General features: G+C 39.2%; 1 protein-coding gene across 1 annotated transcript in view; it reads left to right on the top strand.

Annotated features, from left to right (window-relative positions):
* The window catches only part of grid1a (glutamate receptor, ionotropic, delta 1a), a 205,503-nt gene that overhangs the window by 158,132 nt on the left and 20,137 nt on the right, over nt 1-27,234 (top strand). The window contains exons 5-8 of the mRNA XM_041050454.1: nt 12,565-12,618; nt 15,732-15,905; nt 17,472-17,633; nt 18,734-18,853. Of these exons, the coding sequence (XP_040906388.1) occupies nt 12,565-12,618; nt 15,732-15,905; nt 17,472-17,633; nt 18,734-18,853 (510 nt within the window). The remainder of the gene's footprint in view (nt 1-12,564; nt 12,619-15,731; nt 15,906-17,471; nt 17,634-18,733; nt 18,854-27,234) is intronic.

Here is a 27,234-nt window from a genome sequence, read left to right on the forward strand (position 1 = left end):
GAATGATCTTTTTCAGGAGCACCTTACCTCTTACACAGATCTACAGTTCAACAGGTAGGTGCAAGGTACACCTACAGTCTCATACCACCAGCCACTGAGCACTATTGTAATTGCCTTGCTCTTAATGGTACCTAAGACTCCAGCTGCTTCGTCAGCTGTTCACACTGCAAATCTTCATTTAAACCACATCTCAGAGGTGTTCTAGTGGATTCAGATCTGGGGACTGAGGAGGCCATTAAAGTACAATGACCTCCTTGTCATGTTCCTGAAACCAGTTTTGCTTTGTGACACAGTGCATTATCAAGCTGGAAGCAGCCATTAAAAGATGTAAAACTGTGGCGATAGAGGGATGAACATGGTTAGTAACAGTACTCAGATTGGCTGTGGCTTTCAGACAGTGATTGATTGGTATTAAGGGGCCCAAAGTGCCAAGAAAACATTCCCCACACCATAACACCACCAGCACCAGCCTGGACTGTTGACACAAGGCAGGTTGGGTCCATGGATTCATGCAGCTGACGCCAAATTCTGTCCCTACCATCTGCGTTCCTCGGCAGAAATCAAGATTCATCAGACCAGGCTTCATTTTTCCAGTCTTCAGCTGTCCACTGCAGTCTCAGATTTCTGTTCTTGGCTGACAGGAGTGGAACCCGATGTGGTCTTCTGCTGTTGTAGCCCATCCGCCTCACTGTTTGACATGTTATGTACTCTGAGTTGCTTTTCTGCTCACGACAGTTGTAAAGAGGGTTTATCTGAGTTACTGTAGCCTTTCTGTCAGCTCCAACCATCTACCCATTCCTCTCTGACCTCTTTCATCAACAAGGCGTTTCCATCCGCAGAACTGCCGCTTACTGGATATTTTTTGTTTTTCACACCTGTCTGAGTGACGTCTAGAGACCGTGTGTTAAAAAAATAAAAAATCCAGGAGACGAGCCCTTTCAGAAAAACTCAAACCTGCCCTGCTAGCACCACCAATCATGTCACCGTCACATTTTTTTTTTTTTCCCAAGTTCTGATATTGAAGTGAGCACTAACTGCTCTGCATGGTTTTATGCACTGCACTGATGCCACATGATTGGCTGATTGGATAATTAGATGAATAAGCAGGTTCTCAGGTATTCCTAATAAAATGCTCAGGGAGTGTAAATAATACAATTATAGCTGTGCTCCAAGACAAGTTGAGAGTTTAAAATAGGCCTTTAGAGAGGATGAACTGTGTCAAATAAGCAGTCTTAGTAGCAGAGCATGAGAAGGTGATATAACAGCCATAACTTTTTAACAGCAACTGAGACTAGTGACAGTAAAAGGTGATTATTCCAGATATATTACTAATAATTTTTTTTAACCTTTATGTGTCCAGTATGTGCATATTAACTGCACCGTTGAAAAGCTATTTTTTAGAATAATTTCATCTTTGTTCTGTTAAAGAAATTGCAGGACTTCTTGTCCACATACGCACCATTTTCCAAAGGCACGTCACTGCAACTAAGTGGACACACCATCCAGCATTAAAAAAAAAAAATGTTAGAATTTAAAGGAGCAAAAAATAGTGAAAAAACAATAAGAGGTGTGGATGATGTGCTGTGCTGTCCTGACTAAGCTGTGTTATCTTACTACCACCTTTTATTTATATTTTTTTCAGGTGTCTAATCTCACCTTTGTTTTCACTCTTCTCTCCAGACAGCCTTCTGTGAGTAGTGACCTTGAGGCAGTTTCAGCAGTATGAGAGTGTGACTGTGTACCCTCAAGTGGAGATTACAGCAGTGTATCTTTCGTCGTCTGCGAATATATGTCTGGATGTTCTTACCTGATAGGCAGCACTTCCTTAGAGGTAATGTAAGAAAACAAGTTCATACCACGAGAGGACTGAGGGGCTTTGGCAGACATTGGTGTCATGTAGGGACACTGACATGAATGTCATATAAGAGGCCTTTCTCAAACCGTACGCTCCCCACTCCCACTCCGTCAGGGAGTGCAGCTCTGTTTGTTGTCACTCTCACAGCTGAAGGAAGCACCCTTCATTAAGGTGTAGGGTCTGGGATGAGCTTCCCGGCGGAAACAGGAACCGTCATAACCATTGTTACGATAGTAATGATAGTGAAGAAAATGTTTTGGTCAGAAACATCATCTCTTATACACTGCACTAATAAGAGGGCGCATAAGTAGCAGTGTGGGCAGTGGGGCGGAAGACTGAATACATTCACTCCACAATAGACCCAAGCCTATGTACAAAAATAGCTTCTTTGGTGGCATTTCTGTTCATTGTTTTTTTTTTTTTTTTAGTTTGGGGTTTTTTCTGGAAACATCTTGTTTTTAACTCTGTTTATGAGCTGCTTGGTGTTTGAAAAAGTCCTTGTAAATATATAAACACCTTACAATCAAATGGTTATTGCTTTCTAGGCTAGAGTAGGGTGTATTTAATCCTAAACACAGTGTAACCTTTAAGTTGGTAATGTCTGTGTGGCAATATTAAATGCCTATCTTAGTATGAGCAATTTGTTTGCACAGGTAGTTGCATGGAACTAACATTTGTATGGAATGTCTTCCATGCCAAATACAATGCAGGCGTTGCATGTAGTCAGTAAGTCACCTTTCATGTAGACTCGCTGTTGGAGGATTTTATAACCCACTTCCACTCCCTGCTAATTGGTTTGAGATTGCTCTCAATGTGGCGAACCCTCCATGTGAATGTGCAAATAGAGTGGAAGTGGGTAGGGAGAGGGTGTAGGGGGTGGTTTGAAAAAGGGCCAAGGCCACTGACATGGGTGTCATGTAAGGACGCTGCATTGTAGTCATTACAGTGGTCTTTAGTGAGAGGGCTCTATAACCATACTGTAATGCTCCACAAGGACCCTTGTTCAGCAGTCTTAGCTTGTAATTAAAATGGTTTATTTCTGGCTATACAAAACGGAGCAAGCTTCCAATTAGCTTCTATATGTAACAAAACAGATGAAAGTGTTGCTCTCTTCTAATTATTCAAGACCCTCTACACAAAACTGTTTTAAGAAGTTTGAATTAAAGAGGACAGATTTCTGTTCTGTGCAGCTTTTGTTGTAAGGAGCCACCTATCCTGCCCTGAATGCAACATTGACTAAAGGGACAGCTTAATTATTTATATGTTTCCAAATAAGAATCACTTAACGTTCTCTTAAGATGTGTTTTTCTGGTGCAAAGTTCAATGTGAAAGGAAAGTTATGTGATTCATTATTCGAAGCTAATGGAGCCTTGGAATGGTACGAAGTGCTTTTATGGAAAACAATTATTGTATTTCGCTCACCTGAAATCACTCAACTAATGTTAGGTAATGGTATCATGCATTATTTAGTTGCATTTAAATAACGTTTTTTTGCTCATCTTTTGTCTTTGCTTGGATCCAGTCCCATGAAGTTTTATAGGATTTTGCTCGTCAGCCTCGTTGCCCTAGCTTGTCCTGGCATCTTTGTTCCAGGTTTTCTGCCAGTTCTTTCCACAGACCAGTGGTGTCTAGCTCTTCAGTCTTGATCATTTTTGACTAATATAATCAAACAACAACAAAAATCTGCTTCAGTCCTGTGGAAATTAAATAACAGCAGGGAGGATGGGAAAGATCACAATCACGTCTGCATGTTACCAAAACTTCAGTCCTCATGCAGTAGACAGTTACTGTTTGTTTTCTGGAACAAAATGATCTGTGTTAAATTGCCCTCTTCTTTTACATCGACGTAAAATATCCCTCTGATTATATAATTCCTGTTTATTTTGTGTACGTTTAAATGAAAAATAAGATTGTGCCATACATTGTGTTACTTTTTATAGTACACTGACTATAAATCTGCTTGTCCTTTTGTTGTTACTGTAGTCGCAGATGAACAAAATAACTTTTGGTGAGGTAATCAGTTTCTTCTCTGGTAATTATCGTGGGTTATTACATCCATCAGCTGTGCAATAAAAATTCAATTGCAAATATCAAAGATGCACAACATAAATTTCCCGAAGGTGCAAGGGTTTAGTTTATGTTCAGTGCTTCCCCAAGGGCACCCTGCAGAAAAGTAATTTGTCTTCTGCTAAGATATATTGTTCAGGAAGCGTGTTTTGGTGTCTTGTTAAAATGCTTACTAAGCTCAAATTTTGTTCAAAGCGAGGCTTTCTCACAATGTCACCCACTTAGTGAATTACATTATTTTTAGAATATCTAATTTTTGTGCAGACTATTAAATGCTGTATCTAAACCCTGATCAATCACTCAACTTGGCTGTACAGGAAGTGTGGCACGAATCGTAGTGTTTAAGGCAGGCAGATTCATTTTGTATTTTCTTTGACAAGAGCATGACAAGTGATGAGTAAGATTTTTTAAGTAATATTTAATGTTTCTGTGGTGTTTAAGACTTGTATTTTGATGGTTGTTAAAAACGAGGAATTGTGTTGGCTGCATTATACATTAAAAAAAAAGCCCTGAGTAATAATAGCAATCACAAGTAAGCTAATGAACTGTAGGCAAACAAGGTAAAGCTTTAAATAATATAAATAATTTATAGAATTGGTTGCAGAGAATGAATTATTAATTGAATCATGATCCACCTTAAATTAATTTGTTCATTTCTGCTCCTCCCATTACAAGACTGTCTCAAAGTACTTGCAGTGTGGTGGGTTGAATCCATGCTAAGACCATGTCCACTGCACTACATAAACGTAACAACTGCGTCAAAACCCTCGCCTTGAAGTGTCTTACGGCCTTACTGAATGCCTGCACTCAGGAGGTTCCTCAGCCTGCTATGGTATTCATAAAATGTCACACCTAGTTTTAATCCTGTTAGTGACTGTCAGAAATCCCCCTCACAACATTACAGCTCACAATACATGCAGCAATCCACAGAAGGAATATGGCAGAGGGACAGTGAAAGAGTAGCCACTCTGAGTTTTTTCTTTATTCATGTGACAACCACTTTAACTATCAGAGACAGTAATTTGGCAATACAAACATCAGTTCAATAATTGGGTAAACACTGTATAATCTGAGACTACAGGACTTCACTTCAGTCAGGTTCATCGTTCATGCTCAAATTTCTGTTCATGGCCTACCTCTGTCCTAACTCAAAGACGATGATGGAGCAGATGTTATAGATGCTGTTATGATGCGATTGTGTTTTGGTATTTTCAGTCATTTGTATCTTTGCAAAACCATTTCTAAGCACTACAGATCGTGGTTCTTTAAATGTACCTTGTTTTCATGTGTATATCTATTTAACAATACATACAAAGACTGTATTGCAGCCATGGGTACAGTGCTAAGGTTCCTCTAATTTTAGTTCATATAACAGGGTTAATGTGCCAACTGTTGAACCTCCTAGTGGGGACATTAGCTATTCCACTCATACCATAGCATAAGCCTGTGGGGAGCTAACTACATGCAGAGAGAAGCTAGCAGCCTTAGTACCATGGCAGATGGGAGTCCTGATTTGTTTTTAATGCATCGCACGTGTGCCATCTTCTTGGGAGGGCCACCTGGTCTTGAATACTGGCAGTGGAAGGTCAGAAGAGATTTGTTCAGTTGTTGGATTATCACTAAGGACTACAGATCAGTATTCTGACTGACATTTCTCTTGGTTTCATCAGTTGAGAATCAAGAATAAGTTAATAGTGAGATGGTGGTGATGAATCCAGAGTCTAATCCATATACGTACAGACTTAATTTAACTATTTATATGTGCACCTTGGTAAAAAAAACAAAACAACAACAGGTATGCCCACTTGTATACCTGTACCAGTCTAAACTTAGACTGAGGACAGTCGGCCCCTTTGTATTCCATGCTGTGCCGATGGAGCAGATTAAGTGGTCTGAAGGTGTGTTTCCACAGCAACAGTGGCAAGGCTGGTTTCAGAGGGCCTATTGTGAATCTTTTATGACAGACCTCATTATTCCTTCCTGGCGTCTTTGTGAGATCCTTACACCGAAAGAACACAGAAGGTGTGACAGATACCAAAACCTTTTCATTGTCCGCCTTCTCCAAATTATAACCAAATTCTGAGACTTCATGAAAGGCACCCACTTCAAATCAAAAGAAGCCTTTGGGTTGCTATGCACCCAGACCTGACCTTACAACTATGGTGCATTGCCTCAAATAGGGATGAATCTCTTGTCATTGAACACACACACTGAACAAGAGCAAGAGTGAGAGGTGTGAGAGAGAGGGATGGGGGTGAACAAAAAGCCACGACAGCATTCAGAGAGCATTTCAGAGACAATAACAATGACAATCAATGCATGAATGTACTTACTATACTATATATCATGAGTGGATGGATGGACAGATAGATGTTAGGGGTGTGCATCTTTTCATATCAGACAACTGGTAATGTATCTAGGGCATTTCTGATTCAGGTGCTGAATCAGAAATGCCCCAGAATATTATGTCCTCTGCCACACAAACATTGGTACACACAGGCAGTTTCACAAGATAACTTTTAAGCTGTTTCAGTCTCAGTTCTCAAATGCTAATGAGCTTTGTTTACCTCAGTTCCAGGGTCAGTGTCATCCTACTGAATTTAGTATTTTCAATAATGCTGTTTGGGCGTATGTCTTTGTAAATAAAACAGCAAATGGCCTTAGGTAGGAGGGGGAGTTGGGGCCAGTTAGAATCAGCATTACTATTAACATTTTCGTTAATTTTGTTGACTGCCCCTCCCCTCTGAACATTGCAAATGCAATATACAGATTTCAGGCAGTGTTGTATACAATAGTCTGACATTTATTTTTGTGGATGCCCTTTAGCAGGTATGTGTTTGGAAAGATCAGTCAATCTTTACTCCTGTAGAAGAAATCGATTCAGATCGATGGGTAGGTAGGTAGGTAACGATTCAGAGATTCATATGGATACACTGAATGGTCATCATCAAAAGTCCTGTCTTGTACAAGAAAATTGTAAATCGCTGTCTTTCAGTAAACAGCAAACAGACTGAATGAACAAATGTGTGTGTTATGCTTTTCCAGCTGGGAGGAGAGGGACTTATTCCTTCCACATGGTGATACTACAGATTTTGTACTGTAAGAAATTTAGATCATTATCTAAACTGGAGGATAAGGATTTTCTTTACAATCTCACACTGTAATGTGAGCAAATGAGGAAATTGTCATTATACAAACAGTGTTCACCAAGGAATTTTGTCAGTTTTATTTATTTTTTTTGCTGCTAGGTTTTGATCATTCCAGCGCTTTCCTTAATAAGTAAATAAATCTGACTGGCAGCTTCATACATAATAATATGGGCCGCTGGGCAGGGCTGGTAAAGTTTTTACCAGCCCTGCCTGTCTCTTTACCAGCCCTCTGTCTGTGCCGGAATTGCGCTCACGGACATTTGTAACAACCCCTACACCGCTACAGCACTACACTGGATCGCAGTGTACCCCATCTCATCCTGACTTTGGAGAAATAAGTTTTAGTCCAGCTCAAGTAAAAATATAACAGCTGGAATTCATACAGTATTTGTGATAAAGATACTGTACTGCACTGCACATATTACAAGCATACAGCTGATTATCTGCAATTTTTTGAATTAGCAAACAGTTTGGCTTAACTTGTAGTCTTACTGCTGTTTTATTCACTCACTGATTAATCAAGCGTTTTAGGTAATTTTACAATGGCTTCTTATTAATAAGAAGAGCTGCAGGTTAATGATTAATGGTGAATAGATGGCATTTTTGATGGAATTAAAGCTCCTGATTAGTTTTTAATTACTGCAAACAATTAATTTAATCATCAAAAATGTTTTCATTAGTTTTGCCTTAATGAGAACAGAAAACCATTACTCTGCAGTTTCACAAATCTGAAAAATTGCTAGTCATTTAACACACAGTGGGTGAATGATGCATAAATACAGAAATCTAGGTTTATGCATGTTGTTTCCATGTTGTCATGTTGTGCTTAATGGTGAACACCCAGTAGAATAGTAAAAGAGAATATGCATTATGTGTCGAATATAAAATTATGTCTGCTGTACATGGGTCTAAATAACTGGTTTAGATAGCTATGTAGATGCAGACATCCAGGACATGCATACACTCATACTGTGCATACATACATATAGTATATATATCTATCTATATACAGTGCATGAATACTGTTTATCCTGTGTGTCAGGAGTTAAACTGTAACGTGTTACACAGACAGGTGTTTCTGTTCTTCAGGCTACCCTCCTTACCCTGAGTGATATAAATGGGGGTGGACAAAACAATAGACCCACCTACACCTGTCTAAACGTAATACAGTAAACTGACCCACAAACTGAAACCACTAAAATGACCATAAAGTTGAATCAACACATCTCTCAAACAGTTTCACCAAAAACCGAACACTACAACCAAGGATTTATTGCAGGACTGTTGTAATAGATAGCATTAGTTTTACCTAGGTGTACCTAATAAATTGACAACTAACTGTATAACCCAAACTGGCGTTGCTTTCAAATATTCAAACATGATTTTGTGCTGTAACAAATAATTGTATTGAATGAGTTTACACTCAGCTCTCTCATCTTTTCACATTCAGGAGATCCGTATTCAGTCTTCTGAAGCTTGCCCAAACCTCCCCCCACCTATTTTCACATCCTTCTAACCACAGTTCCTCTCAATCCCTTTTCGGCTGTCACGGTTTTAAATTGGAGTTGGCATTCTCTGGCTGCCTTTGTGGGATTGCTACTGTATAAGAACATGCCTGGGGTACTTTGCCTCTCTGATTAGAGATCTTACCGTCGCCAGGCTATGGCTGTATCAACAGTATAGAATATTCCTCAGATGTCACTCCAGACTTTTGGCTGTGCCTCCTTCTCCAAAACCACATTTCTCTCCAGAGTTTCACTGTTGCGTCATCTCCTGCAGTGAATGGAAAGAAAGAAAACACACAAAGGCAAAATTACTCTGCTTGGATGTCGATAACATTTAAGGTCTCAACTGGATTTTTAGGCTTTGGTGTGAAAAATTTAAAGCAAAAAGGAAAACCCTTGCTTAGTTCAACTGAAATGGGACTATGTGCGATTAGGAAAGGGCTGATTAGGTAAAATAATGTAGGAATTGTACTGAGACACAAGGGGATTTTGTATTTAAGAGGTGCAAGTTTTAAATCCTAAAGAGCAACTTCCTTAAGAACTGTAGGTTTTGTGCTTTCTGAGCTCTCAGCATCCAGGCTAGTTTCAATTAAAATCCTGTTTCACATTCTGAATGAAAAACTATCTGAACCATAGGCCACTTAGAAATAGAGGTAAAACTAAACAAGCAAGGAATGTTAAGTCTCTATTATGTGCAGTATATATCAGTTGTCGTTCTCAACTTTGCCTTCTTAGATTGTTGTTGGAGAAAATGGCAAAGATAACTTGCGAATAACCTCACAGTTATCGCCTATATATACAGCAGAGCTTTCAGTCTGTCATAGCAGGTCTCAAACACTTAAGTATGTCAGCAATTATGTGTTTGTCACATCCATCCAGCCGCAAGGTTAAACAGCAGCTCAAAAACAGCATTTAGCTTAACAAGGCTTTATGTCTAGAGTATCTACAGTCGTCAGTGTTGACTGGTGCTGTGAACTGGTGCTGAAACTGTCAAGCGGTGGGTTCTGTTGTGGCTAAGGCTTCAGCGAAACATTGCATCCCAGCTGGTACACATTAGCTAGCCCACACAACAGTACTTGACTTTGTTTTTACCATTATGGCATCTGACAGATTTTGTCTGGAACAATGAATGCAGTTCAAGGAGCTGTCGTCTCTCTTGAATGTCAAGGTTTTTCTTCAAGGCAGACAATGGTTCTCATTGTCAGATTTTATTTCAGACCAGAGAGACATTATCATAATTTGAATTAATGAATTACGCACGCATGGACAATGATTTTGCTAATATTTTTCCATCATATAGATTACAGAACCCCCCCAGTGATCTTTTGACTGCTTTCAACTTAAAGGTTAAGGATGAATTGTTGTGCCTGTGAGGTCACAGCCTCACAGACTGTGTTTTACTGATGAGAGGATGTGTCAAGTTATTTTTCTTGTCAAAGCAAACAGTCCTATTGTGTTATTCAAGGATGGTTCAAGTGCTAATGTAATTAACCAAGCGAAAAAATCGGCTTTGCACCATCTGCAAAATGATATTTTTTACAGAGCGCATTAAGAGGAAAAGATGGAAACTAAAAACTATTAATGAAATTTTAAAACACTAAGAAGATGATGCTTCCATATAATTACATCCATTAACAATATTTTCATTTTACTAAAAATAATACTGTTCAGAGTTTATTTCCCCAAAAACAAAATCTCACACACAGAGGAAAGCACAGTTCACTTTCATCTGTTTCTGCTTTTTCTTTTTTTTCACCATTTGCCTAAAGTGGTCCCTACAGCTTTACCTTTAGCATTGTAGCCTTCATTTTCCTCTAAAATCTGCTTTGTTCCACACCTGCAAACAAATGCACACAGCCACACAAACACACACATATACACACGTACAGGCCCTCCGGTGTTATGTTGTGCCTGGAGGTTGTACAGCACAGTAGTGAAATATTGTCTTTCTTCTCTACCTTTAACACAATTGAAAGTCACTTGCAGTATGATAAATGCCTTCATTACACAAACAACAATATTAACTACAGTACTAACTTTGTCAGTGTGTGCAGTTAATGGTCTGGTCCTTGTTGAAATCACAGCATGATCAATGTTTTTCATTTTAGGATCTTGCAGTTACGTGTGCACAGCGGACAATGTGGATCACTTTGCAGACTTTGCTCTTTATCTACATACCGTGTGCATTGTGACGATTGGATTGGAAAAAGTTGTGCTGTATACCAAAAACGAATTGTCTCTTCATGGACAAATTTGAAACATGGCAGTTTTTTGTTTACTGACCTGGACCCTCTTGATCTAACTATGGTTTAATTCAGCTGAATTGTTTCACCAGTAACCAACAGAGTCACTACACAAGCCTGATATTAACCATTTTGTCTGTGGAACAATAAATGTTGCCCAGAAATCTTGCTGACAAATACAAAACCATAACTTTTAAAAAGATTAGAAGCACTGATCTACTTTCTTTGCATGAGGGTAGTCCCCATGACATGTTCTTACCCTTTATTTGCATAAATCTATACTCACTAAGTATTAGCATCTGTCTGATGTTTCATAGCATCCATTTGATAATGTTGCAACCATCAAGGTAAATATTACTCTTGCACTCGTATGGTCCTCCTGCAGTTTGATGTGTTCAATCTGGAAATGAGAGGAGCATTAAAATCAAATCATGACTCTTTCAAGGTTAAAAGGTAAATTAGTTTTTTGGTTCTGTGGTTTGCACCATCTATTATTGATGAGCATTGTGTTGTTGAGTTAAAATGCAGCAGGGTTTTGTCGATTATATGTTGTTGCTATGTGTTGTATCAGTATTCATTGCTTTGTGTGAAAGGGCTTCATTTACACACTAATGACAACTATTTGCAGCAGAGATATTAAGCATAACAGATGTCAGATGTGTGTAGTCATGTGACAGGTGCACAAACTCAGTAATGAAACGGACGGTTAATGGTAATTCTGGGGGGGTATTTTCACCTGTACAGAGAGGTTTTAGGTCATTTAGTGAATTTAGATACACTTCAGTAACCAGATTGCGCTTTCTGCTGTAACCTGATTTCTTAAACATTAGGAGAAACCTGATTTAACTAATTGAGGAAGAGAAACTTAGAGAAACATTTTTTTTCTTCATAAACCTGGTTTATGCATTTGCCTGATAAGGGCTTCTGACAGGGAATGGAGAGCATGTCAGCATGTCTGACTAAAGCCAAAATGTTCACAAAGCAGCCATTATGTGTCTGAATAAGGTTTTCTACCTCTTAACATTTGACTACTTTGTAAAAATTTAGATGTGCTCTGGGAGTCGTGCTCTGGGAAAAAGTTGTGCACTCTCACGGCAGAGCTTGTCCTCTCAATAAATAAGTATAGGTCCATAATAAATACCAAAGCTGGTGACCCCATCTAATTTAAATGAGGCAACTAATTTTGATATCTGTGGTAGCAGAAACTGTTGGTCAGTTTTAAATAGTTTTAACACCTCACTACACCTCTTTTTTTCGAAATAGTTGAATCTGACAGGTCACAGGTTTATGTTCAATACTAGCACCTATTTCTGTGGCCTCCACACTTTCTGTGTCACTATCAAAATGTATTTTACAAGGTAAAGGGAAATGAGTGTGACTAATGAAGTCCCATATCATATGGGGATAATATGTATATCTGTAGTGCATCCAGGCTTCATTCTCACAGAAAATGTAAAAATATTCAGCTCATATGTAGCAGATGTGCTCAACATAGTATTATTTATATGGGTGGTTTGTTCTGTATCCTCCAGGCAGTGTGATTTTGCATTTTTTTTCCCTCTGACCCACTGGTCCACCCTCTCCATCATCCAGGATGTTTTGATTTACAAATCAAGCTCCAGAGATACCTGAGAACTGACATGGATTTTTATAAGATCTCACTGAATTGCATACAAGGTTCTTAATGTGATCTAAATTATCTCTCTGTTTCTCTTCTGTCTTTCTCTTTTTATTTATCACTTCAGGCTGTGGAAACCAACCTGGCATCCAAGGACAGTCACTGGGTCTATGCCAATGAGGTGAGGCCAAACACAAACACACTTATGCACCTTGCACCTGAGTGAATTTAGACCTCATTGTCATTTTGCTTCTGTCAACACAGTCTCATATGCTGCCAAGGCACGCACAGATACATGAAAACCTTATAAGGCTGTCACTCTGTACACTTTCATATTCAATTAGATCAGAAGCACATCATTTGTTTTTTATTTTATCTTGGCTGCCTAAGGGACTGAGCCTTTATTTGATATTGTATAATTGCCTGCCTTTAACCATTGATGTTCATGTGTCTCTGTACCGGTGCTCTGTGTGTCTGACATTGCCCTAAATGGTCTTCTAAAGTGGCTGTAACAGCACAAAATTCAGGTGCACTTTGTGAATACAGAACAGTGGACTCTGTCTTTAGCTTTAGTGCCTCATTGCTGCATTTTCCATTGATTCAAAGTGATTTGGAAGTAGGGGAGTCATAGGATTGACCCAACACTAAAAGCAGTGGATGAAAGACATTAGATAAAAGGTTACTCCCACCTGATTTACCTTGAATATTAACATTGCTGTGCCTAATAGGAGCTTTCTCTCTAACACACACGCATACATCAATGTCCTTGTATTTTAATGAAATATCACCTACTCACTTATAAGAGCATCTGAACCTGTGCTGACCATCCAAAACATGACACTTATTGATCTGTAATCCATAGAGCATAATTAATGTTTTTATGTTCAAAAGAATAACCATGTTGTTTAGGCAACACCCAAAGAAATATGAAGATGCTGTAGTACTGGGGGAAAAGCAGAATTTGCTGCAGTGTGGCAAATAAACTCTGATACTGAAGCTGAAAACACATATTGGCTGAAGTACACATTAGACTTTAACCAACAATATTAAATAGTTGTCATTTATGTTTTAGTTAGGAACTCACCATGCAGCATTTCAGTATATTTCAGTAGCTTAAATATTGATTTACAAAAGTTAATGAGGCTCAGTGTTTTGAAAACCCCCTGCTATCTGGCAGCCCAAATTACCTCATTTTAGAATTTAATAAGTTTTTATGAAATAATGACCTTATTTTTTTTTTTTTATAATTGTCACCATTCATGTCAGCATACACATGTACAAAGTATTGATTTACCACAGCTAATGAGACCTTGAGTTGTTTGACACTTTTCTGTGTCTGGCAACTTAAAGTCATATTATTTTACTGATATGTCTCCAAAAAGGCATTTGTAGTCTCAAACAAGATGATGAGATAGAAACAGTAATTCTTAATCTGCAGCAGTATTCACATACAAACCCATGCATGTCTCTCAGTCAATTACCACAGACCTCCACCAAGACATTAGCTTTAATTGCATCAGACTCTGGGAAAGTATGAACTAATGGCATGTTAATTTCTATGGTGTTCCGTAAATGGTTGGTGGGATGGGGTTATCACTCCCTGGTACACACTTAAAGGGAAAAACATTTCCTGTTTGTATCTGTGAACTATGAAATACATCCCCATTCTCTTTTCGCTTCCTCTCAATCCTTCTGTCAATATATAATTTTCATTTTTCTCTCTCTCGCTCTCTTACTTTTTGTAAAGTCAGTGAAGAGATTTTTTTTCTTCATCCCTGTTTTTCTCTCTTCCAGTTTCTCTCTTCAATGTTTGTTTATTCTTTTTCCCTCTCTCTTCTCTCTGTCGCTATCTCAGCCTTTCATTTCATCACCCAAGATAAACTGCCCATGAAGCTGACAATCACCTTGAAATGAGAATAACACAGACATGTTGAAAAGGCTAACAAGAAAATTCAATTACTACTCATGCCGACCTATTTTCCTCACAGATATTGGTCTCCAGGGCTCTTCTCATTTTCAGAAGAAAATAGCGTGAAACCGTAGTTCACCTTACTAGTCCACCACCTTTTTAAATCCTGTTTTTCTCATAGAGCCCTTTAGATGCTTATACTTTGACCAATACGAGTTGCCATGTAAATTGGATCCAAGCATTTATCTAACTGCAGATGATTTATCTACAATTCATGCTTATCTCTAAAGGGGAACTAGATTTAAAGGGAGGTGCAAAGCTACTTCTTTTTTTTTTTCCTTAAGCCGCTGATTTGATTTCTAAGACAGTCCTAACATGTCTGATGGCACAGAGAGTTTTAATTCATTCAAACACATGCAAGGACAGATGAACACAGTGATTATCAGAATGCGATTCTTGGATTTGTAGATTTTTAGTATGCCTGCGGGCAGCGACTCCTATTCAGCTGCCTGGTCATGACTAAGTTGTGACATTCATTTTAACCAGGTGATCTTGAATCTCACTGCTCCGAGCCATCAGCTCCCCAGGCTCCTGCCAGCCTTTACAACCCTCACAGTGAAAGCAAGCTCCCACATTTCATTCAAGTCTCACAACAAGCGGTTATGCTAATCTGCCACCAGGAGCAACATGTGGCTCAATGAATGTAGTTGTCAAGCTAGAAATGTGATAAGAGCACAGAGGGTAAATCTCCACTGACCCTCCACACATGCATCACTCCACTCAAGAGGGCTAAGGGTCATCTGCACTATTATTGTGAAGGATATACTTGAAATGTTCATTGATTTGTCAGTCTAATGTGAACAACATAGGGAAGTTTCCTAGAAGATAAGTTCTATTTTTTTTTGTTTGTGTCTTTTGGCCTAAAACATGGACTCAGTTGGTTCAAGTCATTAAATGAACCAATGTTGGGACAGCAGTGATTTGTGAATTTAGCTTTGAATGATCACTATTAATGTGCACTGGGTTTATATCCTACAAACAGCAACAGAAAAGAAAATTCTGAAAATTGAGTTGAGCATATTTAAAGTTTCTTTTTCAACCCTTCCCTCTGTCAGCTGTCTCATTTTGTTGCAGAACTGATTTCTCTGTAGCCACTCAGTATGTCATCCAGTATTTTAATTGCTAAAGAAGCAGGCACAGCCAACGCAAACCCCTCAGAGGTTTTGTTTCTTATCCAAATTACCACTGAGAAAACTGCTTTTCAAAAACTGCAGATTCATAGTTTGTGTCATGATTCCTCGCTGCACAAGTGCCACTACATTTTACACTTAGAATGAAGGTAAAGACGTGTTAAACTAAACTCCTCCTGCTGGCTTTACCTTCAGGAGGTGAGTGATGCAGACATCATGGAGCTGGTTCACAGCTCTCTGGGGCGGATGACCATCATTCGTCAGATCTTCCCATTGTGGAGGGACACCAACGTGCGCTGTATGAGGAACAATCATCGCATCTCCTCTCTGCTCTGTGACCCACAGGAAGGCTATCTGCAGTCTCTGGAGGTAAAAACCACTTAAAGGTTTACTGGCTGGAAGCTCTGTCATGGCTGCACAATCCTCTTATTTTATCCACTGAAAATCTTAAAAATAAAACATCTGAGAGGTAACGATCATTAGTTTGATTTGTGGCATATAGTAATGCAACATACTCTGGGTACAGACAAAAGAAAAAACAATATGTACATCCATTTTGTTTCAATTTTCTGCGCCATATTTGATTTGTAATTCATATAATTTCACCACTTGAAGTGATGCTCCACCACCACCTCCACCTCCAGCAGTCACCCACTGTAGGCTTGGCGGTGGCTGTAAAAAGTGTGTCATATGCTCACTGACACAGAGCAGTTGCTGTAGTCAGTCTGAATTCAGACACAGTGGAATCCAATGGTTACATTTTTTTTAGGAATAAAAATAAGCTTTATTCAGTGGATATTCTGAGCTTTAAGGAGGGTGAATGTGCAACATGGAACATGGAACGTAGAATATGATGGACAAGGCTGTATTGAGTATTTGAATATTAAGTGCTGAGATACCTCTCTCTTAACAAAGGCTTCCTGAGGGGAAGTCACTGTATGCTCTAAACCAGATTATGCTATCAATATTTTGTATTATAGATTTGTCAACCAGGAACCCAACCTAAGTTAAATTTAGGATGACAATGAGGGTAGGTAAAGAGGACATGTCCCTTCAGTGCCATCACAGCTTTGTTATCTCTCTAACACAATGTCATTCTCTTCTTTGGGTCTTTGTTATAACCTCGCTCACCCTGCTACTTATTACTTTCTGTTGAGAGCGACTCTTTACACCTCACAAGACTTTTCTTTTGCTCAATCCATCTGGAGTGCAATGGCTGTGCTCCCTGTATCTCTGCTGAAATGTTCACATTCTTTTTTATCCATAATGTGGACAGATGGCAAAACCATGTGGTGTGTGCACGCACAGTTCTCAATAATTCACATGAAAGAGGGTTAAATATCGGGTAATGGCAGTTAAAGCATTCATCAGAATAGTTAAACACAGGAGAGATTGCAGCGCTGTCCTGTCGTAATCCCTCTCACCGCCCGTCAGTTGAGGTGTAACCTCAGATATCACCTCAACATAGCTTCTGAGTGAGTGACCTTGAGGCAAGTTAACTTGACTTCCATGATGTCTTACCACTGAGAGGCTTGGACTAAAGTCCAAACGTGTCATGAATTGAGTGCCTGGAGTGGCAGCTAGTATTGCTTCCATGGATCTTCTGCTGTGGGAGGACTTGACTCGACCCAGAGGACCTATCAAATCCACTGTCACACCATGAAAGGAGGCAGTAGTCATGATTCCTGACAGGGTGCATTGCAGTTGGAGGGAGACAGCTGAGCTGATTGCAGCTCTGAAATTCATTAGATGGACAATGATTGACCCAAAAATGATTTTTGTTGTCTCTGCCTTGGTTTTAGCTCACACCACAGTACTCTATCAATACCTGTGCTTCATTCCCACAGGTCCTTGGAGTGTACGTTGCAGAATACAAACTACCATCAAAATCCAAGAATGCATTTATTAAAACTGGCTGCCTTTTTCCTCCAACAGGTGTCCAACCTCTACCTGTATGACAGTGTTTTGATGCTGGCCAACGCCTTCTACAGGAAACTGGAGGACAGGAAGTGGCACAGTATGGCCAGCCTTAACTGCATGAGGAAGTCCACCAAGCCATGGAATGGAGGATGGTCCATGTTGGACACCATCCAAAAGGTTGAGTTTGAAGATTTTTTTTTTTTTTTTTTGGCTTCCTTTCTTTGCTTTCTTATTTGCAGTTTTGTAAGAAGTGATCAATGACAGCTTCTGTAATATTTATTTATGAGAAGCATATTTATTAGAAGCATAAGTACAGAGTATGAAGGTGGTTTATACAAAGCACTACTTGGCAAACTCTGTTGAACTATGATCCCTGCTGGAGACTCTCACTAGATTCAAATGTAGTTATTTTTTAAAAATACCTTCAAGGAAGCTGATTATTAAATGTGATCTCCAGGTTCGGTCTCAGGGTGGATTCGTGCAGATTCTGGGCTTTCATCTCTTTGTGCTTGTGTAACACTTTGCATTCTCTAATTGAAATAAGACTTCAAATACTAGAAAGTCGCTTGATGTCATCCATTTCAGTCTGATGATAAAAATTTTTTATTGTTGCAGAGAGTCACACTGGTTTAATCTCAACTGTGACATATGTTGACCAAGCAGTGCATGAAGCATGAAGAAAAAACAAAGCAGTGGTTCTCCAAACTGTAAACTAACTTAAATCGATCTGATTCCTGTTACAGTTCAGAATTTTTTGTAAAAGGTGATTTTACCACAGTAGAAATTTGTCTGAAATTATTTGTCTTTGTACTATGTTGTACAGTAACTGTACCTACAAGCCTGGTTGAATGACACATAAATCACCCTTTAAATGGTACATTTAATCGATGATTTACATGAAACACATGGTATGACTGGGGGTGAAACACAATGAAAACTTCCCTTGATGATAACATAAAATACTGTAAAATGTCACAATCCATTTTACAATAATAATTTCATAGTATATGACCATCAACCAAAGTCCGAGCTCAGGTTTATTAGTTCAAGTTTCTTCCCTTGCATAGTACGGTTGTATGTCTAGAGGAAAGTTAGTTAAATCGGTGGAATACAGTTTATTTTACTAAACTGTAAAAAAAAATATAATGTGCAAAGGAGTTCATTGTATGTACTAATTAAGGCCTGTAGGCTCTGTCTTTTGTTCCTTACTACACCAAAAGATCATAAACAGAAAGTAAGCAAGCACAGTAAATAGCTTCTGCTTGTCGTTTCTACAGGGACGGATCAGTGGATTGACAGGACTGATGGACTTCCGCGCTGAAGGCTCTAATTCTCATGTTCAGTTTGAGATTCTTGGAACCAGCTACAGTGAGACATTTGGTAAAGATGTGAAACGGGTGAGTACAGAGTATTTCATATGCATGTTGTCTTGAGGTTTTAGGCCAAATTTCACAGTGTGGCAAATAGATAAACACAACAGAACAATACAATGAAAACTGTGAAAAATGTGCAAATACTTTTTTTTTTTTTTAGCTCAGAGATTCACTAATAGTGGTTTGTGGTTTTTCTCCCTACAGTATGTCACAAATAACCATGCAGCTGCTGTTTGTTAGAATAATGTATTCCACGGCAGGGTGCCACAACTTTCTCATTTCCCAAAGCAACTGTGCTCTGCACCAGTTATATACTGCATGCGTTAGACCACAGACTGTTCGATTAAAGCATCTGTGTAGTAGTCAATTTTAGAAGGTTTTTGCTGTTAGATGCGATTTTTGCATGGACTTATGTAACTGTCCATTCTGTAGGTGTCGAGGGAACAGCAGGTACTGTGAAGCCACTGATGGAAACAGCTTTTCTTAGGCATTGTCTCGATGTGACCACTTACTGTGTGAGGAGAGAAATAAAATTAAGCTGTTCCTCATTATCTCTAGGCCCCCCTGCAAGTTAAGTTTAGGTGCTCAATTCCAGTCCTTGAGAACTGGTGTCCTGCAGGTTTTTGTTCCTCTCCAATGTTTAATTTTCCACACCTGTTGTCAGGTAGATACAGTACATGCCAGGTGTGGCTCATTTACTACCAGGGAAGAACAAAGATATGTGGTATGCCTGTCGTCTGGGAAATGAACTGAGTACCATTTCTTCTACAAATTCTGGGGGTCCAGTGGAGTGCCTGATGGGAACAAATACTGCACAGAAGGCTTTGAACTATCTATTGTTTTTGCTTTAGCTATTTTTTCCATAGACCACTGGTTCTCAGTCTTAATCCTCAGGATCCAAAGCCCTGCTGTTTAAAGTTTTTCTTAGATGTCAGGTGAATGCAATTAACTTACTCGTAGAATAGAAAATCAGCTGTACTCCCTGAGAAGTGTGGTCACAGGGTTTAACATTTGTCAGTGAGGTGTCAGGTATGGGGGTGCCCTCTACTGGATCCCGTGATTTAACCATATCTCACTCCTTTAATCTTCCACTTCACCATATCATCCATGTTAGCTTGTGATGTGTCATCTGAGGCTGAGTTAAAATAAATCAAACGTGTGCTTCATGCTACTAAACGTACACACAAACAAGGTGAGTTTGCATATTAGGATTTGTTTCAGCAAAAACAAAACACACCACTTCCTCTTCACATCTGCATATTTATCTGAGGTTTATGAGTTGAGCACAGACATTTTGGTGTTTTACTAATAATGAGCAGGCAGTGTGAGCTGACCGTCAAACTCTTTGCTGAGAAACCTGTCTGATCTTTGAGTGCTGTAAAGCTGAAGTGAGAGATTGAGCGCATTATTTGTACACTCCTCTCTGAGCTGTAATTTGTTTGTCGCTGTGGATGTCCTGATTCAGTCAGGGACTTCTTGCAGAATGAAGAGAAATTGAGTTTCTTGGCAATCTATGTAGACCAGGGACTGACCAGAAGCCGTAATGAAGATTTAATCACCACTCAGCCTAACTGAAATCGTGAAGCCAATTCATCATAATGTGGCCATTAGCATTAGCTAGGAGACGACACACTACAAACAGTGCCATGTGTTTTTACACGCACACATACACATTCATGTCCGCCAGCAGAGGCAGACTTTTATACACAGCATGATACACATTAACAGAGGAGACTCAAAGTGCACTCACACACAAACATGTATTGTACACACTGTTTTGGACCTGAGACACTAAGAGCATGCAGCCAGGCAAACAGACAACAGAGGCCAGGGAGCACACTAACATGTGGGCGCTTGTATCTCAGAATCATTAGAGGCAAAAGGGGACAGCATGGCCAGATAATGGGATGCCAAATGCATTCAGTGCTGTTGTTCATTACCTGGCATGTCTGTCTGTGTGTCTGCCCACTACTTGGCAGAACCATTTACTGGGAGGGAACAGACACGGATTCATGTAGCTCTCCTCTCTCCTTCTCTGTAACAGAATGTTTATACATTCAGCATGTCCCTTACCCTTTCTTGTGTAAAACTGGTGTGTACCATCAAGAAATGCCACGCCATTACATGGTTTCCTCTGCAATGTACGAGTGGAGTGGAACTGTGATTGCATGTCCTGCTCCACCCCCTGACCCACATCCACCCCTCAGAGCCATCCTCATTTTGTCCCTTTCTCCTCTCTATCTTTTCCTCTCATCTCATCACCCATCCTCCACATCCTCTTCTTGGTGCTCACTTGTTCTATTCCCCAACCCTTTCTCCTCATTTTTCAGCCCTGGTTTCCTCCCTCTCCATCATCGTTTATCTGCATTCAGTCCATTTTCTCCCCAGCCTGATGGCTCTTAGATGAGGCGTCTTTTTGGTTAGAAACTGTAATGAAGACTGAAATACTATTTCCTGGATGGCTACTGTGAGTTTTCTCCACCATCCAGCGATGCTGCAGAGTGATCGATGCTGTTGTTGTTGTTTTGGTTTCCCAGTTTGCTCTTATTGATGTGTCAGTTCGTCTCTAAGCAGATATTGCTAATGACTTCCAGCTTACGCGAAGCTCTTCATAGAGAATAGTCAATTCATTTAAAAGTAATTGTTCCTCCTAGCCAAGCATCTTGCATGCATTGTGCAGTGGTTATCCCTAAACTTGTCCACAGTAACAGTGTTGGCATTATTGTATTATTCAAAATCACATTTGTACTATTTTATAGCAAAAATATTACCCTAATGCTGTATGTCTTCTTGGTATTGCGAATAGTCTGTAAAAGGGCAGCTGCAAATTATCCTCATTCAATTTTCTGGTCACAAAGTGCATCAAAGTATAACATACAGTACCAAATAATAGATTACATGGCTGCCTGAGATATGTGACTATACCAATAGCATTAGGAATAGAAAAAATGACCACAGATTTAAAAGGAGTTTTTGGAGAAAGGAGTTTTTTTTTTTAAACTATAGTGATGATTCAGTCTGCTACCATGCCCTGTCAGTTTTTTTTTTTTTTTTTTTTTTCATTTTAATTTAAACAGAGTCTGGGATTTTTGTTGCTCATTACACGCAGCTTCCCATGTCTTCCCAGGCAGTCAACATGGTTTTGTCATCAACAGCCTAAATCTGGCAGATTTAATGTATAACCTTGCCAGGTCTAAAGAATAACACTCCAGAATCAGAACAAGTACATCCCTCCAATTCTGGTTTCCAACATTGGCCCAGTGCTTTCCCAAGTGCTGCTAACTGGAGCCAATTCTTATCCTAAATCAGACCAAGTCCATACCCTCTAAAACCTTGCCAAATCTGGCAGCCATGTATTGGCCAGAGCTGGCCCATATTCGGTTGTCTGGTGCCAGAACAAAGCCAAGTGTGCTGACACTTGATCACCGGCCCGACTCTTGCCACTAGTGTTGGGTGTTATGAGTTTTCTTATAAGCCATCATCAGCCCTTCAGCCTCTGATTGTATTCATCAATGGGGCGGTCACATGAACTCCATGTGTCACATTGCATGTTGTGTCTACAAAACCGCAGTTGTTGATAGCTAATGTATTCATCCTGTTCCTCAACTCTGTTTCTCACCGGCTCATGAGGTGGAAATGGCATTAAATAGTCTCTAAAGGGTGCTTCTCTCTTGCCAACAATAGATCTGCAGGGGGTTGATGGGGCAGTTGATCTAATGATTAATTTGCCAGGCACTGAGATGTCTAGTTTTTAGAAGCTCACTTTTTTGGCTCCTACAGTGTTTTGAAACCTCCCCTACCTGCTTGGCTTTTCACCTGCAGGAAGAAAAAGAGCCAGACACACATTGGCATTTCACAAACCAAAACAGCACTCGAAAGCAATATTATCTTTACTGTATTTCACAGAATTTGCACCATAATATAGTATTTGTACTGTTTTATATTTCTTCTAAATATTTTTCACTGGATTTGTCCTCTCATGAGATAATTACCCATCTCTGAAGTGATAATTAGATTTTAACATTCAGTTATATCACAAGCCACTGTCAGCAGCGCCAGACACCTGTTGATACTGAAATTCCTCAGTCGACAATCAACAATAAAATTAACAAATTACTTAGAGCTCTTTTAACCATATCCAGTTTAGCAGTGTAGAGCACAATGTTAGACTGGTCAAGCCATTATGCCATATAACTATAAACTGCAGCAACATTATAATTCTGTGACATGGTAATACTTTAATATGTTGAACTGTAAATGTGTGCAAATTGCCTTTTCTCACAAGAGTCTGCTTTAAAAGGAAAGCATTAAACTGGCAGTACCCACTTATGGTCCTTCCTACTTCCACACTGGCAAAAGTAAATCCTCTTGAGAGTCCCAAATAATTGGATGAAAAGTGGATGATATTTCTCCGCATCCCTTAATTTATTCTCTCTCATGTGCTCCAATTCATCATAAAAACAATACGGAACAAATGTTACCAACCTTATAGCCACTGAGTTCATTGAAATGCATCACATCACCGACAGTACCTGCTCTTTGTTGCTCTCACTTCACGAGATGAAGTTAAAAAAAAAAAAAAAAAAGAAAAGAAAAATCATTTTCACTTCATAAGTGGATATGATCAGTTGAAAACAGAATTGGTAATTCATTTTTTTTATGAGAACTTGCAAATTTGAATCCCTCTCGCTTTTAAATGTTCATTTTTTGACTGTGCAACAGTATTTTTGAAGACTACACTGTATGCAGAGAGCCAACAGATCATCTGTTGCATGCAGTCGTTTTGAGGCAACACAACAATTTCCTGTGAAGCAGACAAGAGGATAGGGGATAACTCTGCCTGCTTGTATGGTGCACTTATCCATCTGCTGATAAAGATATTATGCCTAGGCTTTTCTTCAAAGTAACACATTGTATTTGTAGTTATATGTAAGGACCATGCACAATAAATAAATGTGGGAATAAGGAAAATGGAAAAAATGTGATTATTCAGAACTTTCATTTTCCCACTATGGTTTCTTTATTTAATTTTCAGAGTGATTTCAGCTTGATAGACAAATGATCTCACTTCATCTCATTTCTTTCTCTCATGTTTCTTTTCCTTTTTCTTTTTTTGTGCTCATTTCTTTTCACCTTCATCTCAGCTTTTCAGGTTTTCATTCTGTTACTCTGTCGAGCATAGTGGTATTAAGTCAATCCTGCCTCTTGTTGCTTAATAGAGGGTACAGTAATTGACTAGTGCCATGTCTGCCGAGCTCATCTCTGGTATATCAGGACAGATAAGATGTCTCCTGGCTTGACTAATTTAAATGGCCAGCTTATTTTTCACCATGTTCCTGCTGGTGTTTAGAGATAACACCCCTGGCACCGTTCCAGCCTGGAACATACATGTACTGTATGCACTTATATAGACACAATATAATCGCATGGATGTACACTCATACATATAAACTCATTGCAGACATGTATAAGGTATATTTAGTAGGAATAACAGTGGATTCAGAGACACACCCGACACAGGACGCAAGTGGTAAATAAGGGAGGAAGTTACAATGTGACATATATATGCTCAACACACTTTGACACACAAGCATCTTGTCAATCCAGTTAGTGTGGCAGACAAAGCAGCGTGTGTCAATAAGAAGCTCAGCTGCATGATGGGCTTGTCAATATGAAGGCATTCAATGGACACAACTTGCAGAGGAAAAGGAGAATAGCTGCAACTTGCTTGAACTATAGTTCCACATCTATAATGATGCAGTTTAAATGGTTCCATGAAAGAGAACTGAGTGCTTTCTGAATTTTTAGGAGATTCTATAATTGAGACAGTTGTGGCGCAATTTGATCCAGGGCTATTTGGCATCCAACCCTTTGTTGTTTTCCGACGGTCACTGGCATTTACTCAGCCCCATTACAGATGATTATTTTAAGGTATTAAGCATCATAACCATTAGCTAAATAGCAGCCCTGTTATTGTTTTGACTTTTCAAAGAGGATATTGCAAAAATCCATTAGCAACATATTCTTTATTGTACTAGAGATACAGAGGGAAGGAACTGAATGTTTTGATCTCATTTGTAGTAGGTACGCTCTTGGTGATGGATTCCTATGCACATTTATAGGAAGACCATCTAAAACTTAAATCCTCAGTGAGCTGACACTTCAAAGACAGAAGCAGGAAAGAAGTAGGAAAAAAGCTGTTAAAGCCTTTTTTTGCATCAAGCAACAAAAATCATTTTTCTTTCATGTATCATTAAGCATATTTTTATATAATACATTCTTTCTCAGTAGATATATGTATGCTGTTTCACCGTTATGTCCTTTACAATCTTAAATTACCTGTAGAATTTGTTTACATTTCATAGTAAAGCAATTATTCTTCCACAAATGACATATTCAAAGCTGGTAATCAAAGACCAGAGTGTGTCCAGTCAAGTGTTACTCGTTCATATGCAGGTGATGTGGCTTTGCTGTATGTATTGTTTGTGACCTTCCCAGTGGCGTGTTGATGTGCAAAGCTCTGTGAAGTAGAAGCATTCCTGTTTAGTGTTCTTCAGTTTACAGAGCAGAGATCGCTCAGAGTTTTTCACTGAGGACAAAGCTGCTCATGGAGAAAATAGCTGTGAAGCGGGCGACGCAGACTGACATTTTGCCACACACACACACACACACACACACACACACACACACACACACACACACACACACAGACACACACAGACAGGCCGGACACAGTCGCACACATCTGGAAACAAAGATGAACAAGTAGACAAGCTATTCCAATTAGACTGTGCAGTACTTGTCTCCAGAATTGCACTCACTACCCACATATGACTCAAGATTTACTGTCATATCAACAATCTCATTTTACATTTTTCTGAGCAAAGTACAGCGCAGCAACTGCTTAGCTTTTCGTTACACAAAGGCAAGTAAATACGTACCGCATATCTCTGTATTATATTCACAATGAAAAGCTCCATGAACAACTGATCTCCATATCGTTGACATGCACACGGTGCTTAGATAAAGACAGGAGGCACATTTCATGAGTAACATCCTGCATGGGGAGAAAACTGTTTATATACACCCACACAAGCTGGCAGGTTATAAACACGATTCACGATCAGTCTGCAGTGAGGCTATACATAGCAATGCAGTGTAACTCTTAAGGCTGAGTATTTGGAGGATCTCATGCTCTGCAGTTGGTTTGTGAAGAACAAAAGATTTAACTGATCATAAAATATTCTTCTGAAGTTTTTTATTGCCACACAAGCTTCTATTTCATTCACAGTTGAGAGCCTTTGTTGCTGCCTTGTGTATCTGAAGTAATTGTTGTTTTCTCCTGATTGCATGGACGTTTGTAATTTTGAGTTTGCTTTTGCAAACAGTGTCAGTGACAGAGATTTATATTTGTTCATTTTGTGTTTCTCATCAGTCTGGACTGTAGCCAAATGAAACATCACAAGAATAACAATAATAATAATTAAAAAAAAGCAATATTAGGACAATACACTCAGTTTTGTTTTCAGTTATTTCAAGGCTCAAACTCAACTGCCTATGTCCAATCAACTAAAAGAGCAAAGAATCCTCAATATTTTATGAAGCCAGAGTTCAAAGTTAAGTGCAGGACTTGTGATGGAATCTTGAAGCTTAAAAATATCGCTACTCCTGTTCACGGTTTTGATCTTTGGTACCTTTTTCTAATTAATATTGAATGGAATGTCCAGAGCCATCTTCTCAAAGGCCAAGAGTCTTTCAGCATTTTGTATAAGTCTCCCCTCACTGATGAAAGTGAGTCACATAAGCTGCCCATTAAGATTCAGCAGGATGTAAATGTGCCAAAATGAGACACGTGTGCAGTTTCTCCTGTTTGAACTCAAGCTGTGACAGTGTAGCAGCAATAACATACAGCATGAGAGCTTCACAGAAGTAACATGTTTACAGATAGTTTAACAGTCTTCAAAAGCATTAAATAAATTAGTGTTTTAAAATGTATGCTGTTATATTTAGTGAACTGAATCTAATAGAAATGGCAGCAAAGAAAATGTTAAACTGTTACTGCGATACGTCTAGTTAATTAGAAGACCCCAGTGATCCAAAATGAGAAGCTAGAACAAAAACAAAATATGCATAAAATTATGTGGACATTTTAAATTGAGCAATTTAACAAAACTAAAAACCTGCATACCTTTAAAAGCTTACTGCTGTTTTAATGATGTTTGTCTTTGCTGTGGAGTATAGTGCGTTTCTGTGGGAAAGCTTTCTGGATGAGGCTTCTGCCGTGGGGGCACATGTGCTGGAGAGAGAGTCGTGTTTAGGCCAGAAAGGCCGGTTGTTTGGCCTAGGGCCACCATTCTTGTCCTGTCACCTCAAATCTCAAAAGACCACTCCAAATGATGTGTCAG

This window comes from Toxotes jaculatrix, chromosome 11 (assembly GCF_017976425.1).
Source record: "Toxotes jaculatrix isolate fToxJac2 chromosome 11, fToxJac2.pri, whole genome shotgun sequence".
NCBI classification, from domain to species: Eukaryota; Metazoa; Chordata; class Actinopteri; family Toxotidae; genus Toxotes; species Toxotes jaculatrix.